At 37.9% G+C, this 20,444-nt stretch overlaps 1 protein-coding gene across 2 annotated transcripts in view; it reads right to left on the bottom strand.

Moving 5' to 3' along the window:
- The window catches only part of INTS8 (integrator complex subunit 8), a 52,699-nt gene extending 33,060 nt beyond the window's left edge, over positions 1–19,639 (bottom strand). The window contains exons 1-10 of one of the 2 annotated variants that reach the window (XM_042973617.1): positions 19,348–19,639; positions 17,848–18,022; positions 15,284–15,448; positions 14,886–14,957; positions 13,911–13,962; positions 11,521–11,703; positions 7,390–7,497; positions 5,859–6,014; positions 4,283–4,383; positions 3,699–3,840 (exon numbers count right to left, since the gene is read on the bottom strand). In XM_042973617.1, the coding sequence (XP_042829551.1) occupies positions 3,699–3,840; positions 4,283–4,383; positions 5,859–6,014; positions 7,390–7,497; positions 11,521–11,703; positions 13,911–13,962; positions 14,886–14,957; positions 15,284–15,448; positions 17,848–18,022; positions 19,348–19,477 (1,284 nt within the window). In that variant the 5' untranslated portion in view covers positions 19,478–19,639. The remainder of the gene's footprint in view (positions 1–3,698; positions 3,841–4,282; positions 4,384–5,858; positions 6,015–7,389; positions 7,498–11,520; positions 11,704–13,910; positions 13,963–14,885; positions 14,958–15,283; positions 15,449–17,847; positions 18,023–19,347) is intronic. The other variant, XM_042973618.1, reaches the window with a different exon arrangement.
- Between the last annotated feature and the right edge of the window lie 805 nt (positions 19,640–20,444).

The following is a 20,444-nucleotide window of genomic DNA, read 5'->3' as shown; positions in this document are numbered from 1 at the left end:
CACTTTATTTTTTTTAATTAAAAACAATTTTTTTAATGTTTATTTGTGAGAGAGAAAGAGAGAGACAACAAACGAACACGGGGGAAAGGCAGAGACCAAGGGAGACACAGAATCTGAAGCAGGCTCCAGGTTCTGAGCCATCAGCACAGAGCCCAATGCAAGGCTCAAACTCACGAACCACAAGATTATGAGCTGAGACAAAATTGGAAATTCAACTGACTGAACCACCTAGGCACCCTGGGTTGTACACTTTAAATGGGTAAACAGTATGATATGTGAACTATACCTCAATGAAACTGTTACTAAAAGGAAAAAAAAACTAATTTTTAAATAAAGTACCATACTCAGAAAGAGTATTGTAAAAGTACTATGTTCAAATGAACAGGTTACCCTAATAGCATATATCACATCTGAGCATCTTGATGTATAAAATATTTACACTGTAATAATTGTGCTCCACACTATAAATTAGTATTAATGATCGTAATATTAATAAGTAATAATATTAATAATACCCAAATATGCTTTTGTAACAACTTATTCATACATAGTGATGCACTGTAAACATGTCATGAAACAAAGGGAATAGGTGTTACTTTTAATAAGCGATAGAACAAATGTTAATTAAGCTCAATTCTTTACTTAGAACATGAAATAGGGGACATCTTTATGAATGCTGTAAACATTAAAAAAAACTTAATAAATATTTAGATTAAGTGTGCAAATTCTTTTTTTTGATCAGTTATTGTTTTCATTTCTTATGATTTTATTACTTTTCAATTTAATTTATTGTCAAACGGCTAACATACAGTGTGTAACATGTGCTCTTGGTTTTTGGGGTAGATTCCTGTAGTTCATCACTTACAACACCCACTGGCACTTGCTCATCCCAACAAGGGTTCTCCTCACTGCCCAGCACCCATTTTCCTCTCTCTCCTATCCCCCGCATCAACCCTCAGTTTGTTCTCTGTATTTAAGAGTCTCTTATAGTTTGCCTTAAGTGGACAAATTCTTATAAAACCTCTTAAAACTAATCAAGAAAAATATACTACCTCTCTGCCCCTCCCCTGCTTGTGCTCTCACTCGCTCTCTCAAAAATAAACTTAAAAAAGAAAAAAAAGCTTAGCACAGTAGTTGGAAACAAAATCATTACACAAAGTTCAATTCTACCTCTATGCCAATGCATAAATTACTTTCATTTTCAAGTTCATAAACCAAAAAAGACTTCTATGGAAAAAATTCTAAAGCTCTGAAGGACATCAAACAATGTCTAAATAAATGAAGAACTGTACCAGTTCACAAAATTCTCAATACTATGAAGATATTAACTTTTCTCAAACTGGTTTTTAAACATTACATAGCTTCAAACAAAAATCCAACAGGCTTATTTGTGGAACTTGACAATTTGAGTCTATGCAAAGAAAATGCAAAGGATAAGCATAAACCAATACAACTTTGAAAAACAAGGCTTATGTTTAAATGTTATCATGACAGGGATGCTGACCTGTGAACAAACAGAAAAGTGGTACAGAATAGATCCCAGTAACAGGCCCACACATGCATGGACACCTGGCATTCCATAGAGGTAAAGCACTGCAGATCAGTAGGGAAAAAAAAGCCTTCCAAAATAGTGGTACTGGACGGGCCCCTGGGTGGCTCAGTTGCTTAAGCGTCCGACTCTTGATTTTGGCTCGGGTTCACAAGATCAAGTCTGCATCGGGCTGTGTGACGACTGTGCGAAGCCTGCTTGGGATTCTCTCCCTCTCTGCCCCTCACCCATGTACGTGCATACTCTCTCTTAAAAATAAACTTAAAACAAAACAAAACAAAACAAAAAAAACTGGCGCTGGAAGAAATGGATAGTCATAGGAGAAAAAAATGACACCAGACCATCTACTTCACATGATACACAAAAACCAACTATAAGTGGATTAAAGACCTAAATGTGAAAGGAAGGCTAAGCTACAAAGCTTTTAGAAGATATAACACTATCTTCATGACCACAGGATAGGAAGCTTCCTTAAACAAGAGAGAGTTCACTAATCTTTTCCTTTATGGGAAAGACTGATAAATTTTATTATACTAAAATTAAGAGTTTTTAAAGCAATATAAAGAAAGTTAAAAGAGAAGTCAAACTCAGAGAAGATACCTGCAGTATTCAAAATCAGTAAGGGACAAAATACACGAAGAACTTGTACCAAAAAAAGACAAAAACAGACAATCCAAAAGAAAAAACGAGGCATTTCACTTGGAACAGGTACCTCAAAAGACAAAATTCATTATGAGCAAAAAGTGAAAGAAATGCTGCTAAGTTCCTTAGTAATAAGAGAAATGGAATTTGAAATCTTAATGACCTCATAGGTAAATTTGACAATACCAAGTGTTGACAAGGATGGTGACCAATGCATGCTGGCGACAAAAACACTGATATTAAGAAGTAATGTTAGAGATATATTTTCTGTAGACATCTGATACATGTGTACACCAAGATATACATAATGTTCCAAGCAGCAAAATAGCCATTTACATTATGTAAACAACATAAATGTCATAAGAACGGATGAATTGCACAATAGTCATGTTGTAACACAACAATGAAAAAAATCAAACTATAAATGCATACAACTTGGAAAAAAAGCTCATAAACCTGTTTAGTGAAGGAAAATTAAAAAAGTATTTTGTATGCTTTTATATCAAGTTCAAAACAAAGAATATTCCTTAAGGATGCAAAGGTGATACAAGTACAAAGAAAAACAAGGAAATGATCACAAAAGGCAGGACAGTGATTTTCTGAAGCAGAGATGGAGAGGGTTTAGTAAAGAGCATTAAAAAAAAAAGGACTTCTAGAGGGTTTCCTGGCTGGCTCAGTCAGTGGAACATGTGACTCTTAGTCTCAGGGATGTAAGTTCAAGCCCCCACATTGGGTATAGTGATTATTTAAAAATAAAATCCTTAAAAAAAAAAAAAAAAAAAAAAAAAAAAGGACTTCTAGAATGTTGACAATATAATATTTTTGAAACTAAGTGATATTAACTATGCTTATGTATTTCTCTCAGTATCTTTTATATTAAAACAGTTAAAGACAGACATCAAAAAACCCAACAGAAACACAGATTCTGGAGCTCACAGGAGAGGTCAGAATTATAATTTGGGAATGTTCAAAAAACAGATGACTGAAGCTTTAATGTTTATTTATTTCTGAGAGAGACTGAGACAGAATGCGAGTAGGGGAGGGGCAGAGAAAGAGGGAGACAGAATCCGAAGCAGGCTCCAGGCTCCGAGCTCCCAGCTGTCAGCACAGAGCCCGATGCGAGGCTCGAACTCATGAGCTGTGAGATCATGACCTGAGCCGAAGTCGGGTGCCCAACCGACTGAGCCACCCAGGCGCCCCTGATGACTGAAGCTTTAAATGAGAATAAAAAATGATATGAGAAGATGAGTGCACCAAAAACAGAACTACTATAAACAGAAACACTAAAGAGAGAGCAAAAGAGGTCTTGATGAAGGATGAAGGAAAACGCAGTAACAGAGAACGAGCAAAGAGCTCTGGCAGAAGAGAAGGTTGGAGAGTCTGTAAGCAGTATCAACTATTAGCAAGTCAGATGAAGACAGAAAAGAGGGCACTAGATTTGGCAACTAAGAGGTCACTGGTAAGCTTACAGCAAAATTACAAATCAAAAAGGGAAAAAATGTCTTACCTCAAGAAGAAAGTCTATTTTCTCTTTATTAGGTCTAAGAAATAGCTGGTTAAATTGAACACTAATCGTTCTACCTTCCAATATATCACGGACTGTGTTACAGGCACAGACTTTAAAACAGATTTCATCTAGAGCTTCATTTCTGTAGAATACAAAAGTAGATCTACTAATACATTCTCTTTAATAAAAAAAAAAAAAAAAGTAAGGTACATTTCACAAAACCAAAATCACTCACTAGAATGAGTTATTTATTCTTGAGAGGTAAGAGTTTAGGTTATTCAGGCGCACACGGGGTGGGGGGGTAGCGCAGAAAAGGAAAGTTTTTAATCTGTCAAGGGACAATTAAACTCCAGATTAGGTAACAGAATCAAATTCCACTGATTTCTGTCCCCCAAATGCTTTTACTAAGGATCAGATGAACATTAAAGTGGCTCTTCTGGCTATGTTAATTTCCCATATACTAACAAAGATGAAAGTACTGTCACAGATTTACAGGTGATTTGGAGGTCTATTGTTATACACCCAAAATGCATTTGCTCTTTTATTCAAAAATAAGAAGGTAGTTCTTCAATTTACTTACTTACCCCTGTTGAGCTTTCTGAAAGAGTTCCCTTAGTACTGACTGCCGGAACTGGACAGGTAAACTGAAGGTTAAGTTATCTTCAATAAAAATCTTTACTACATCCTACAACACAAGACATAAAATTGTATCCAATTCAAAAATCATGGCGAAGCTTGTTTACTTTAAAAGTCTTCCCAAAAAGAAAAAAAAGTCTTTCTACAATGGAAAATATATATTGAAGAAAATCATGAAAGTAACTTACTACAAAACTCTTTTCTAAAATATTAAAATGAAGATTGAGGGTAAAAATCTCACCTGCCCCCCAACCCTGCCTTTTTAAATTGAAGACTACAGACCAAAAATGAGAGGTGAAGAATCAATCGATAAGAGGAAATTCAAGGGGCGCCTGGGTGGCTCAGTCGGTTAAGCATCCAACTTCAGCTCAGGTCATGATCTCATGGTTCGGGAGTTCAAGACCCTCTTCGGGCTCTGTGCTGACAGCTCAGGGCCTGGAGCCTGCTTTGGATTCTGGGTCTTCCTCTCTCTCTGTCCCTACCCCACTCACTCTCTCGCTCAAAAATAAATAAATATTTAAAAATTTAAAAAAAAAATTTTTTTCTTAGAAATAAAGATAGGCTGTAGCTTTGTCATTTCATGACTCCTACTTTGAGTGAAGTAACATGAAGGCACTATTCATTTTCTAGCATGAAGGCTTTCTGATAAAGATTTCAAAAGTACAAGTTTTTTTTTAACATTTAAAAAAATTAAAAACATTTTTTTAATATTTATATATTTTTGAGAGAGAGACAGAGAGAGAGAGAGACAGAGAGAGAGAGAGACAGAGACAGACATAGAATCTGAAGCAGGCTCCAGGCTCTGAGCTATCAGCACAGAGCCCGACATGAGGCTCAAACTCACGAACCATGAGATCATGACCTGAGCTGAAGTCAAACACTTAACTCACTGAGCCACCCAGGTGCCCCTGAAAAGTACAATTTCTAATTCCCAGTAATTTTCATTACAAACCTAAAAATATATATCCACAGAAGGCAATGAACATAAACAGATTAATTTAAGTGTTTTCCATGGGTAAAAATCGAGACGATAACCAGGCTCACTGGTAAAGCAGTCTCTAGAATAGACCATCCAAACCTACAAATACCGCTTTGCTCATTTTTACCCCCAGTCTTACAGTGGCTAATAAGGCTGGGCTACAAAAGCCACACTTTCAAGTCAGACACCAGACTTAAGGCTCCATAAAACTAACAATTCTTTACCTGTAATTTTAAAAGTTAAAAGTCCTGCTTACAGTTTCTTGAAGAATTTACTTAACACAGGTAAATTCTATACCTTCAAGAAAAATTATCAATAATGACTCAACATCTCTACAGTGCACTGCTTAGACTTTATAACTTGTCACTTGATTCTCCTAAGACCTATGAAATGGGGTAATTATTACCATTTTATAGGCCAATCTGACAGTTTTACATGCCCCAAATCACACAACTGGTAAATGGCGATGCCAGAATTTAAAATGAGTTCTGTCTGTCTTCCAAAGCTTTCCAAGCACCCTATTACTTCCCCATCAGATATCTTACCTGATAGTTGCCAGATCTCAAACAAATATGGACTTGACTATATGGTGTCAACTGTTGAGATGTACTATCAGAAGAAGGTACAAGAACATCACACGCTTGACAATAGCCCGCTAACCGCTTCTCATCTATGGTACAATGAAGAGATAATGAACCTATCTGTAAAGTAAGAGGTATACATCATTATCCATCAATGTAACAGAAAACAATAGTATAGTACCCATTCAATGCATTTTAACAGTACAATAAAATGTAATGGAAAATTCAGGGCTGGAATTACCATAAAAAATGAAAAAGTTGAAAGTTTAGAGCAAGGGTCAGCAAACTATTGTTCACAGGCATTTGGCCTGTGGCCTATTTTTATACAGCCTTTGAGCTGAGAATCATACTTAAGGTTGTAAAGGGGAAAAAACATAGTAACAAATGAGATTATGCAACATAAACTGCATACAGCCCACAAAGCCTAAAATATCTACTATTTGGTCCTTTACCAAAAAGCCTGCAGACTTCAGGCCAACATACAAAAGGTAAACATCATCATCAAAGTATGTATAACAATTTAGACATTAAAAAAGAGTGAACACTGTTTAAAACAAGCTTAAAACATTAAAAAATATGTAAGAACAGAGCAAATCTGATGAGCTGCCTGGGCAAAGTAAAATGTGGATTCCCAAAAAATCTAGAATAGATTTAAAGCAAATCTCTTGAGCATTTAATCAATTTTTCTGAAAAGGAGAGACTGAAGTGGGAGTTTTTCTAGGCACCAAACAAAAACCTAGTTACATATTTTAAAATTCAGTTGTCAGAATCATAAGAAGAAAAATGCAAGTGATAAACATATGAAAAGCTCACCTTTACCAGGAATTAAGGAAATGTAAATGTGTTAAAGTTCGTGTATTTCACCCACCAAATTAGCAATTGGAGGAAAAAAACAAAAACAAAAACAAAAAAACCCTCACTGCTGATCGGAGTACTGAGAGAAATGTACCTGGAAAGCAATTTGGTTTTATGTTTCACAGCCTTTACAAAATTACTGACATGATGATTACTGACATTACAATTTACTGACATGATGATTCTACTTGTAGGAATTTAACTTGAGAGCATCTTAAAACCAAAAAAAGTCTTACGCTTGGAGACAGAAATATTATAGCTTTATGATAAATAAAAACAGTAAACATAAATGCCCAAACATTAGAGAAATGAAGTAAATCACAGCACATCTACATGAAGATCTTTAAATGTCTATTCAAAGATTTAAGCATGATAACAATATAGTATATATAGTTAATATAACCTTAACTGTATAAAAACAAAGACTGAAACCTGGAAGAAAATAAGCTAAAATGGCAAAAGGGGTAATTACTAGGCAGTAGTAATACAGATTTTCAAAATGCTTTTGGTACTTTCTAAAACTTGCCAAATGTACCACAATGAACATTTGTTTTTTTAATCATCAGAAAAATTAAACCCAAAAACATATATCGACTCTTTTAAGAACTAAATATTATGTGCCTGTTATCACTGTATTTACCTCTGTAATTAGTTCTTTGGTTCTAAAAAATTTTTCTCTGGCATTTTCATAAACAGCTGCATTTGTAGAGCCTTGCTGGAAGTATGCTGCACCCAAATCATAACACACCTAAAATGGTAATGAATACCAATTTGCTTAGTAAATTTTCATGAACTGAAGAGCTAACAAAACTCGAAATTATGTTTATCTCAGCAAAACACTAGTACATATACAGGAAAAAAACTGTATTTCAGCAAGCAATGGAATAGTCAATGTTCTTAGTCACAAGCAACAGAATCCAGTGGACTGATTTAAGGAGAAAACAGATTTAAATGGTAAGATTTAGGGTGGTCTACAGAATTACGTGGCCCAAGGATCGACCTTTGGAAACAAAAGGGCAAGGGAGGCAAAGAGCCAAGATAAGAGCCAAAACTGACCTAGTGAGTGCTGCGGTCATCTCAACACTGGACTCTTATCACCTGCAGCCACCAGCACTACATGCCAAGAGCAGCAGCTAGCTATACTCTTGCTCAGGCTGCCCCTGTCAACTAGATTTTACTGTCACCGTTGCTGCTACTCTACATCACGACAGATTCTCTATCATCTATCCTTCTTTCAAAGTGGGGGAGAGTAACTGCCTGGCCAGAGTGAACACTGAGAAAAATCTGAATTAATGACAATGAAAGGATAGAAAAAGACAACTAAAAAAGTACTAATAGAATTTGTGAATTTCTGGGACACCTGGATGGCTCAGTTGATAGGGCATGCGACTCTTGATCTCAGGGTCATGAGTCTGAGCCCCATGATGGGTGTGGAGCCTACTTAAAAAAAAAAAAAAATTGTGTATTTCTTCAAGAACCTTCTTCAATCGATGCCTAGACTCACTAAATGCAGAATTCAAGGACTCAGATTGTTTAATTCAACTTGAACATTTTATGGACAGGAATAAAGCTCAGAAGTGACAATGTCTGCTAAAAGGCATATAACCAAGTACTGGCAGAGCCCAGGCTCGAACCCAGATCCCTAAGGCTCCTAATATCCTGCCTCAAAAGTTTATTCTACACAGTGCTGACAGATCTGACTTTCTTAAAAAGTCTTCAAATTATCCCAAGTAGGATAAAATTCAAACCCCTTGGGCCCGATCTTTAACGATCTCAGAATCTGGACTAACTTCTCTCTTCAAAACTCTCTATTCTCCTCTATTTCAACCACACCAGTCTTCTCAATTCCCAATTCTTATCAGATCCTGGAAATAAACTTCACTCCCTATCTCTTATTTCCATCTACATCAAACCAGTCTTAGCAAACAGATACTTATTCCTCCTCTAAACTTCTAACCTCTAACAGTCTGATACACATCACAGAACTACTCTTTACTGATATGTATCATATATACACATTCTGTCCTCTTGAGCTAATCAAGATGAATTCTTCTCAGCCTGTAGGATACTGCTTCTTACTATTTAGTCCACATTAAATGTGTGGCTGATTTTCATTCTAGAGTGCTTCCTCCCATCTGGATCAAAGGGTAAGAAAGAAAAGAAAGAAAGGAAGGAAGAAAGAAAAGAAAGACAAAGAGAAAAAGAAAGAAAGAAAAAGAAAGAAAGAAAGAAAGAAAGAAAGAAAGAAAGAAAGAAAGAAAGACAGACAAGAAAAGAAAAGAAAGAAAGAAAAAGAATATACAGGTATTTATACACACACAGACATTACAGTTACATGTAATTCCCCTTTCCGGGCACACAGTACAAGATACCAAAAAGGTATTTTCAAGTATCACTATACTAACATTAAAACAAGGGGTTTTTTTGTGGGTTTTTTCAGTTTTTTTTTTTTAATTTTTTTTTTAACGTTTATTTATTTTTGAGACAGAGAGAGAGACAGAGCATGAACGGGGGAGGATCAGAGAGAGGAAGACACAGAACCTGAAACAGGCTCCAGGCTCTGAGCTGTCAGCACAGAGCCCGACGCGGGGCTCGAACTCACGGACCGTGAGATCATGACCTGAGCCGAAGTCGGCCGCTTAACCGACTGAGCCACCCAGGCGCCCCTCAGATTTCTTTTTTAAGAAATCTCTATACCCAAAGTGGGCCTCCAACTTACAACTCTGAGATCAAGAGTCAAATGCTTTACCAACTGAGCCAGCCAAGCACCCCCATTAAAACAAGTTTAAATTCTAGGCATGCCCGGCTGGCTCCATACAGCATGTAACTCCTGATCTCAGGGTATGAGTTTGAGCCCCACATAAATACATAAAACAAGTTTAAATTCTATAATTAAGAGGTAGTTAATAAGTTAAAACAAACAAAAAGCCTGATAACAAAGTTGCCCTGACAGCAAATATTTTCGCTTTTACTGGGAAAAGAATTTAAAGATTTTCCTTTAGAATCAGGTAAATTTTAGTAATGTAAAGAATGTGCTTTAAATATTAACGTGCTGGGAAATAAGTATTGCTACTAATTTGCCATTCAAGGCACAGAATTAGGACTCAGCTATATAATTAAGAAAGTATTTGAGGGGCGCCTGGGTGGCTCAGTCGGTTAAGCGGCCGACTTTGGCTCAGGTCATGATCTCGCGCTCCGTGAGTTCGAGCCCCGCGTCGGGCTCTGTGCTGACAGCTCAGAGCCTGAAGCCTGTTTCAGATTCTGTGTCTCCCTCTCTCTGACCCTCCCCCATTCATGCTCTGTCTCTCTCTGTCTCAAAAATAAATAAACGTTAAAAAAAAAATTTTTTTTTAAATACAAAAAAAAGAAAGTATTTGATAGTTTACCTAGCACACTGAGATGTTTTATTAACAGCTGTTTTGTTTTTCAGATTGTATCACCCACTAGATAGTGAAAATCAGAAACATTACCAATTATTTTTAAATAGACTCTGTGACTACAATATAGTACCATAAACCCTCTTATATGTAAGTTCCACTATTTAAAGATGTTCCCAAATGTCAATTCTCATTACTCCTATTCCAACTGTGACTGCCATCTCATCAGGTACTGAAAAAATGATTATCTTCAACTCTACAACCAGCTAATCTGAAAAGGCACCTCCCAACACGTTGTCATAGCTACTTCTGCCCATTTCAGGAATGGGAAACAGTGACTGAAGAAATCAGCAGGTGCCTGGACGGCTCAGTCAGTTAAGCGTCCTACTCTTGATTCTGGCTCAAGTCATGAACTCACGGTCCATGGAATCGAGCCCCACAACAGGATCTGTGCTATCAGCGCAGAGCTGATTGGAATTCTCTTTCTCTCACCTGCCCCTCTCCTACACGTGCACTCTCAAAAGAAATAAATACACTTAAAAAAAGATATCACGCAAGGGGTGCTTGGCTGGCTTAGTCGGTAGAACACGTGACTCTTGATCTCAGGGTTGTGAGCTCAAGCCCCACTTTGGGGGCAGAATTTACTTTAATTATTAATTTACTTAAAAAAAGAACTGCCTGTTTAAAAACAGAAGATGACGCGCCAACTCCCACAAAGAAGAGAATACAGAATATAAAACACATTATCTTCGTGGCCCTTTTTACGCAGTTTTTGAATATTTTAAAATTTGTTGTACCTAAGGTTCTCTGCTAGAAAGTGAGGAAGATGCAAAATACACGTTAAAATAGAGAGAGATTTCAGAGAGTTTACGATCCAGCGGAGAAAAAGACAACACAAATACGCAGTATCTCACAACAATATCAACTGAAAGCTTTCAAAGGAACTAGAGCCCAGAGTTACAGAACCACCTTCAATGAAGACCCTTGAAAAACTAGTTATTTTCTCTAGGGGCCAACATTTTTCAAAGTCTAGCATAGTATTTGTTTTGGGGTTCAGGGGTTTTTTTTGGTTTAATTATCTAACAATATGAATGAACTGTAGAATTGTTTACATACTCACTGCATTCTCAGTATTCAGAGTCTGTCTCTTAAACACAATTGGGAAACTATCTCAGAGACCATAAATCAAATGAAATTTCCCTTCCATTTCTTTCAGGAAAATTTCAAGTGAAGTCATAAAATTTACAAATTAATTATGAGTCAAAATTTTAATAGCATCTTAAGTCAAAAATCAAAAAGACAAAGGGAGGAATTCTAATTAAAAATACTAGAATGACCTCATGTAAGATTTTCCAAAACTTTGCCATGCATTGATTGAATATTGAAATAAGTACCTGGCACTGCATCTCCTCAGTTCTGATTTTCAATCCAGCAGTAGAACTCTCAGTTTCTCCATTTACCATGCCTGGCTCCATTGCCAACAAATCTAGTGTTCTCATTGTGTGGACATAAAGATCCTTGTCTAATTTAAGGGCTGCCTCTAGTACCAAAATAGAATCAGAAGCTTGCTCTTTTAGCTACAAAAATTCAATAAACAAATTATTAAAATACAAACATCACAGAAAACTAACCAAAATATATACACAGGACACTCAATAACTTGGTGTACTAAGCTATTAAAAAAATTTAACACAGCAAGAGTGCAATTAAATCTGTTGAAATAGTTAGATTTTTTTTTTCAACATTTTTTTTTTTTTTTTAATTTATTTTTGGGACAGAGAGAGACAGAGCATGAACGGGGGAGGGGCAGAGAGAGAGGGAGACACAGAATCGGAAACAGGCTCCAGGCTCCGAGCCATCAGCCCAGAGCCTGACGCGGGGCTCGAACTCACGGACCGCGAGATCGTGACCTGGCTGAAGTCGGATGCTTAACTGACTGAGCCACCCAGGCGCCCCTGAAATAGTTAGATTTTTAAAAATACAGTAAAAGTTCCTATTTAGAAATGAGAAAATACAAAGTAGAAAAGGTACCTTTTTATTTTTTTTACAAAACAAGATAAAAGTGCTCTAAAGATTTGCTTCCACTGATTTATTCAAGAAATGTTTATATGCATCAATGTGTCAGCCACCGTTTAAGTAGGCACTAGTAACAAAAATAAAATGATGCAGGGTTTTTTTTTCTCCACATTCAAAATACTACAGCATAATGGGGCGCCTCGGTGGCTCAGTCGGTTAAGGGTCCTGGACTCTTGATTATAGCTCAGGCCATGATCTCGTGGTTGTGAGTCAAGCCCTGCATCAGGCTCTGTGCTGACAAGAGGCTCTCTCCCTCTCTCTCTGCCCCTCCACTTGCTCTATGTCTCACAAAAAATATAAATAAGCATTCAAAATACTACACCACATTAACTTTATATAAATATAGAATGTTTCTCTCCTCTCCCAGCCCCTAGACTTTACAGTGTTTCTGGTGCACTGTAGGGGTCATGGAATTACAGAGATCATTTTTAAATTATGGAAACTCCCACATTTCCACTTTTATATTAACTACATTAAAAAAATAACTGCTATAGGGGTGCCTGGGTGTCTCAGTCGGTTGGGCGTCCAACTCCCGGTTTTGGCTCAGGTCATAATCTTCCGGGTTTATGAGATCAAGCCCTGTGTGAGGCTCTGCGCTGACAGCATGGAGCCTGCATGGGATTCTCTATCTCCCTCTCTCTGCCCCTCCGTTGCTCACACTTTCTCTCTCAAAACAAGTTAACTTAAAAAAATTCTTTTAAACAATAACTACTGTATTTTTGTGACTGCAAAGTAATTTTTTTAAATTTTTTTTATGTTTATTTAGTTTTTGAGAGACAGAGAGGACGCGTGGTGGAGAGGCAGAGAGACGGGGAGACACAGAACAGGAAGCAGGCTCCAGGTTCTGAGCTGTCAGCACAGAGCCTGATGCGGGGCTCGAACTCACAGACCAGGAGATCATGACCTGAGCCGAAGTTGGACACTCAACCGACTGAGCCACCCAGGCGCCCCTGCAAAAATAATTTTAAAATATAATACATGTGGGGGGGGGGGGGGGGAGGGGAAAGTGGCTGATGGGCATGGAGGAGGGCACCTGTTGGGATGAGCACTGGGTGTTGTATGGAAACCAATTTGACAATAAATTTCATAAAATAAAAAAATAAAATAACATAAAATAGAATAACATAAAATAGAATAACATAACAAAATAAAATAACATAAAATAAAATAAAACATAACATAAAATAACATAAAACAACAAAATAAGATAAAATAACATAACATAAAATAACATAAAATAACGTAAAATAAAATTACGTAAAATAAAATAAAACATAACATAAAGTAAAATAAAACATAACATAAAATAACATAAAGTAAAATAACATAAAATCACAAAACATAAAACAGAACATAAAATAACAACATAAAATAAAATAAAATAACATAAAATAAAGTTTTGTTGTAAAGAAAAATAAAATAAAATCTGTTAATTGTAAAATTTTGGGGAAAAAATATGAAGATATCATCTGTAACTGTGATTTCTCTTATCTGCTAAAGTATAAAAATTGAACAACAGAATTGGTGGTAAAGCACTACACTGAAAAGCTGTATGATTTACAATTGTTACCAAACTATGTTCTAACAATAAAAACCTATACATAACTGCTTCCAGACCCTGCCAACTCTTGCATATCTAAGGTTAGAGGAAGCATGTGAACATGCTCTGAATGCACCCCAGAAATGTGTAACTGATGCTGATACTCACTACTTTCAAAATATTTTCTGTTAGTTCTTTCTCCTGTTGCATCTGATTCATGCTAAAAGAGAAAAGATTGAGAAGTATTTAACATTTTTCAAGACTAAAAATTCTTAACTTCAGAGCATGATTCTTCAAAATGAGGCAGAATTTAAATAAAAATGTTAATACTACTTCTTTTCACTCTTGAAAAAACAAAAACTCAATTATGATGTTCATTTACCATTATTTTTTCATTTGCTTTGTGTTGAAAAAACAAAAACAAAACCCTCAATATAAGACTAAACCTTATTGGCAGCAAAAGCTCATTTCTATCAAGTTAGAAACTATGCTCTCTAGCTCCAAATTTGGGTAAGCTGCTAACCCAGAATTTAAGAATTAGGTTTAGGGGTGCCTGAGTGGCTCAGTTGGTTAAGCATCCAACTTTGGCTCAGGTCACGTCCTCATGGTCCACGGATTTGAGCCCCATGTCAGACTGTGCTGAAGCTCAGAGCCTGGAGCCTACTTCAAATTCTGTGTCTCCTTTTCTGTCTCTGCTCCTCCCCTGCCCGTGCGCTCTCAAAAATAAACGTTAAAAAAAATTATAAGAATTAGGTTTAAAACTCCACAGATGATAACTCTGGTAATTTTTCGTATTCTAAACTAATTTTACATATTAAAACAATTTCCCTACATACAGAACAAATATATCTTCATGTAAATTAAATGAAAAAAATCGTAATACTTTGGAGCAGGGGAATTAACACTAAGATGAAAGGCACAAGTCACAATGCATTCCTTTTTCCAGAGCTCTCTACTATAGATATCCAGAGCATTGCCTGATTCTGTCACCCTTCTAACTCCCCAAACCTACCTGCACGTAGGCCTTGTGCCCTCCTCTAACTCTACTCCTTCGGTACCAGAGGTTATTAAAAACATGCAAATAAAATTTTTTTAATTCTGATGACAAAAAGTGTCAACCAAGGGTCCCATCTGCCGACTTACACACTTAACTGAGGAGGTCCAGGTTTGGCCTGCTTGACAGGAAAACTGCTTTGAACAATTGTCCTAATTGCCCTGAAGGACAGACAAGAAAAAGAAAATTTAACACACTGCAAATGTCACTTAAATTATTTTTTAAGTACTACTTAGAACATTTGTTATTATAAATTAGCTGAACTTTCAATCGATATGGATAAAACCTTCATAAATCATCCACATTTTTATCAGAATGCTTTTCTCATATATGCAGTCATAATTTTCTCTACCATCAGACTCCCAGTTTCCAAGATCCTCCAAGAGCTCTCCAGGGTATAGGGGACCCTTAAAAGCACATCCCTGAAAGCCAGAGGGCAATTACACACAGGCTGCCCAACACATTTGAGGTCTATGAAAAAATTTACCATCTGTTGTAGAGAAGGATAGCCATGGCAGTGGTCGGAGGTAAAGTGGCCAGATCCATATCCACATGCTTTGTCCCAGGAGGAACTTTACTGATGCACAGCAGTTCATTTAGCAGCATATTCAATACTGGAACAGACAAACTTAAAGAAACAAAAGGTACACATCTGCATAAGAAGCATAAAATACACAATTCAGTATTTTCACTGAAAATAATTACATTGTTAAAGGACTAAATCTGAGGCTATTTTATTAATCTGTCTCAACAACTTGTATGAAAATATTAAATTTCAGGGGTGCCTGGGTGGCTCAGTTGGTTAAGCATCCAACTCCTGATTTCAGCTCAGGTCATGATCTCAAGCATGGTTCATGAGATCAAGCCCTGCATTGCCTGCTTGGGATTCTCGCTTCCTCTCTGCCTCCAAATGAACCTTTAAAAAAATACTACGTTTTTAAAGATTTTTAAAATTTTCTTTATGAAAACAACTTAAACATACACAAAAGCAGTCAGAATATAATGAACCCCCATGTGCCCATCATCTAGTTTCAACAATTATGGACTGATGGCTAATATGCTTTCATCTCTACTCTTGCTCACTTCCTCCCCTTCCCATACTATCATAAAGCAAATTTTTAACATTAAATCATTTCTTCCCTGTTTCAGAATTGATCTCAAAAAATTAATTCAACAGTGGCACGTGGCTGGCTCAGTCAGAAGGGCATGCAACTTGATCTTGGGGTTGTGAGTTTGAGCCCCACGTTGGGTGCAGAGTTTACTTAAATAAAACTTTTAAAACATTAACTCAATATAGTCACTGTATTAATTTCACATCTAAATATATTTCAGTTGGGGGTGCCTGGGTAGCTCAGTTAAGCTTCTGACTTCAGCACAGATCATGATATCACAGTTTATGAGTTCGAGCCCCACACAGGGCTCTCTGCTGTCAGCACAGAGCCTGCTTCAGATCCTCTGTCCCTTTCTCTCTCTCTCTCCTCTGCTTGTTCTCTCTCTCAAAAAAATAAGTAAAAATAAACTTAGAAAGTCTTATGGGGCATCTGGGTGGCTCAGTTAGTTAAGCGTCCAACTTCAGCTCAGGTCATGATCTCAAGGTTTATGCGTTCAAGCCCTGCATCGGGTTGTCTGCTGTCAGCACAGAGCCAGCTTCAGATCCTGTCCTCCTCTCTATCTGCCCCTCCCCCCACACATTCTTTCTCAAAAATAAACATTAAAAAATTTTGAAATACCTTACAAAAAGTTTTCAGTTGCTTATCAAATATCCCAGTGTTCAATTTCCAACTGCATCATATACATCATACTTTTTGGGTCCACATTACTACCTCTTGACAGGCCTCAAGTCTATTAATGTATAGCCTCAACTTAGATTAAAGAATTCTTTAATCTGGAGAAGGGTGGTGAAAACCAAGTGTTTAAACACTACCAGTGAGAACGTGAACTAGTACAACTCTCTTGGAATGCAATCTGGCAGTATACATCATGGGATTTAAAAATGTTTATACCACCTGAGTCAGCAACTTAATAATCTGTACTAAGGATGTAACCAAAAACTCAGATGAAATTTAATGACAAAGGTATTTAAGGCTCTGTGATTTATTAAAATTGAAAAGTAGAAACAAACTGAACATCAATGGAAGACAGTTAATCAATTATCCACATAACGGAATTATCTCCAAAAAACAAAATGGGGAAATGTTCATGTTACTGTTATATGGGAAAAAAAGAAACAAAGAAATCACAACAGTGTATATAGGTTAGGGTATGATCACAACTTTGTTTAAAAATATAGGAAGAAGGGTGCCTGGCTGGCTGTCAGTAAAGCATCCAACTACCGATCTCAGGGTTAGGAGTTTGGACCCCACAGTGGGTATAAAGAGTACTTCTAAAAAGTAGAGAGAAAAACAACAAAAACTACACAAAAATGTTAAAAGTACTTGTCTCCCTCCTCTATTATTTCTGATTTCTGAATTTTACAAGGTACTTTTTTTTTTGTTCTTTTAAGTAGGCTCCATACCCAGTGTGGAGCCCAATGTGGGGCTTGAACTCATGACCCTAAAACCAAGACCTGAGCTGAGATCAAGAGTCAGATGCTTAACCATCTGAGCCACCCAGATGCCCTTACAAGGAGTTCTTTTAAAATTGTGAGGGGGTGCTTGGATGGCTCAGTGTGTTGAGCATCCAACTCGATTTTGGCTCAGGTCATGGTCCCAGCGTCATGGGATCGAGCCCCACATCAGGCTCTGTGCTGACAGCTCGGAGCCTGAAGCCTGCTTCAGATTCTGACTCCGTCTCTCTCTGAGCCTCCCCTGCTTGTGCGCTCTCTCTCAAAAATAAACAAATTAAAAAAAAAAAAAAAAATGAAAAGGTGATTTAAATTCACATAACATTCAAATACTTTTTTATACCTTTTGAAAAACAGGTGCATATATTACCAGGAACATACAGAAATAGAAGTTGCATTTTAGGGCTGGTATCAGAAAAGCATATATAAAAATAAAACAAAAAATCTAAATAGTATTTCAAAATAAATTTCTTTTAAATCTTGAATACCTTTTCTCTAATATGTCTAAGTCCCACTTCAGATGTGCAGCAACTTTAAGAGCAAGTAGCTTTAAAATACGATTTCTCTTGTTATCAGGTGGAGGCTGCACCTGGTTTTGTTCATTTACTGAAGGTTTGGAAGCCTGTTCCAAAAACTGAACAATAAGTTGAACTGGTGCAGGATCTAGGGTTTAAAAGAAAATAAATTTAACTTTAACTTTCAATTACAAAGATGCGAAAGGTTTCACTATACTGGCTTTTGGCCACAAAAAAAATCCCAACAGCTGTGTAGTTATGATGACTAAGGAATATGATTTATAAGAGTGCTTAGGGATTACATGAAAGATCAGGAAGGGTGGTAAGTAAGGAGGAAGGGTGGTACGTAAGGAGGAAGGGTGGTACGTAAGGAGGAAGGGTTAACAGAATCATGAAGAAGAAAACACTTTAGAAGTAAGAACATGATGACTATAGATTTCCAGTTTAGCAAATAACCAATATCAATTAGAGGAAAGAGAACAGAGATGTCATCTTTGGAATTACTGTTTTAACAATTAGTGCGACCTGCATCAAATTACCTCTCTGCACCTGTTTCCATCAATGCAAATAGAGAATACCACCACCTACCTGTGATTATGAACACCGAATTAAATGAGATAACAGATGTGAAGTATTAAGCATGGCACCCAGAACATTCAATAAATATGAAAAGCAAAGAATTAAAGGAACATAACATCATACAGGTGGTAAAACTGCTTGAATGAAACCACTAAAACTTCTCCCACAGTTGTCTCCATCAGTTAAGGCTAACATAGATTCAACAAGCTACATCTGGATTTGAACTGTATCAGCAAAATACTATTCAAGAAACCTGGTCATACCAGTACCTCTTTCCAGAAATGCCTGCCGTTTCTCTCCTTCTCTAACAGCACCCACTAATTGGGATATTAATCATGATCATCATTAAACAACCATGTTACAAATGTATAACATTCCCTGCTCTCGGAGGTTTTCTCCTTTTAATTTATAGACCAACTTGGGGGAAAAAAATAATTAGGAGTCGGTAAAATCCCCTCGTTGAGAAACAAAACATTTAAATAAGAACCTAAAATATAAAGAATTAGCATCATGATCAGCACTAGAACAGCAATTACTCTCCGTCTCTAAATTGATCACAGCCCGGAGTTCCGTAGGGGTGTGTCAGATCCAGCCTCCCGGACGCACTCAATCTCACAAGACCACCTCAAAGGAGCTAAAACCGCAAACGGTAAAAGGACCAAAGGGGAGGGAAGCGGGAGGGCCTTTGTTTTGCGTTTTTAAACCCTTCCCGGCGGTGCCCCCGCACTGGGAGGCTTAATGTTTAGCGAGGGAACCCCGCCAGAGCTTGGCTCGAATTCGCGCCTCCTGGGCCCCCCAGCTATGTGGCCGAGGAGGCGCGGGTCCTGAGAGCCCGGCGAGCCAGGTGCCGGTGGACGGGTCCCGCTTCCCTCCGGGTGTAGGCGCCGCGCTTACCCGGGCAGGGCTTGCGCAGATGTTTCTCCAGCAGCGACTCCTCTAGCAGGAACTCGAACCAGCAGGTCTGCGGCGGGGTGCAGGGCCGGCTGGAGGTGGCTGCCTCCCGGTCCGCCGCCTCCGCGCTCATCCTGCCCCCGCCGCCGGTACCCCCAGGGACGCTTCCCGGCTCCAACCTGACACTCGGTCGCGTACCACTGGCCGGCGATTTGCGGAACCTCCGCGGGCGAGGCCCAGCTCAGAGCGTCTCGGAAACCCACACAACCCAAAATGGCGGCGGGGCCCAGCCTGAGCTGAGGGGCCTAAGCCCGCCTCCTTGCGCCAGCGCCGCGCCTCCGGACCAATCGTTGTTCGATTTGTAGAGAAAGAGGGCGGGACCAATCCGTAAATAACTCCTCGTCCTGGTTGCCATAGGAGACATCTAGCGAAGAAGCTGGATTGCCAGTGGAGTTTCCCCTTTTCCTGGGGGATTCTCAGCGAGAAAATGGAACAGTCTCATCTAGGATTACAGTGGACCTCGATGTCCTCATGAAAGACAGCGAACACTACATGTTTAAACGTGATCCAGACAAAGCTTGTCTTCTTCGGTGCTTTAATTTCCCTATTTCCATTTTCTAGATTTCTTTGCACTTAGGTCCTCTAGGCGGAGGCGCCCTGCTGTCTTGGGCACCTGCGCCCCAATCCCCTTACTCGAAGGATGAGAATGATGGCCCAGCTTTTCTGTTATTTTTCAGGACCATCTCTCAATATTTAGCGCCTAATTAATCCTTTTGATATACCAGCTAGGGATATTGTTAACCCCATTTTACTTTTACCTCCATTTTGTAATGTTCTTGTGTTTTTTAATTACCAATTAAAAGAGGAAAAAGTGTATTCAAAGATGGTGCACACGCCCTAAGAGCGTGGACTCTAGGTTAAGCTATTTAACCTCGCTGGACCTTTGTTTCCATATTTGTGCTTTATCTTAGGATTGATAAGAAAATTCAAGGCGGAGCTTGAGATAATACAGGTAAATGAATTAATATAGTTCAGCTTTTTAGACAAGGCCTGGCATCTAGAAGCATTGATAAATATTACCTGATCTCATATAGTGCTGT

The sequence above is a fragment of the Panthera tigris genome, chromosome F2 (assembly GCF_018350195.1).
Source record: "Panthera tigris isolate Pti1 chromosome F2, P.tigris_Pti1_mat1.1, whole genome shotgun sequence".
Classification (NCBI taxonomy): domain Eukaryota; kingdom Metazoa; phylum Chordata; class Mammalia; order Carnivora; family Felidae; genus Panthera; species Panthera tigris.
Note: the sequence above shows the minus strand (reverse complement) of the source record. Positions and strands in the feature narration are given on the sequence as shown.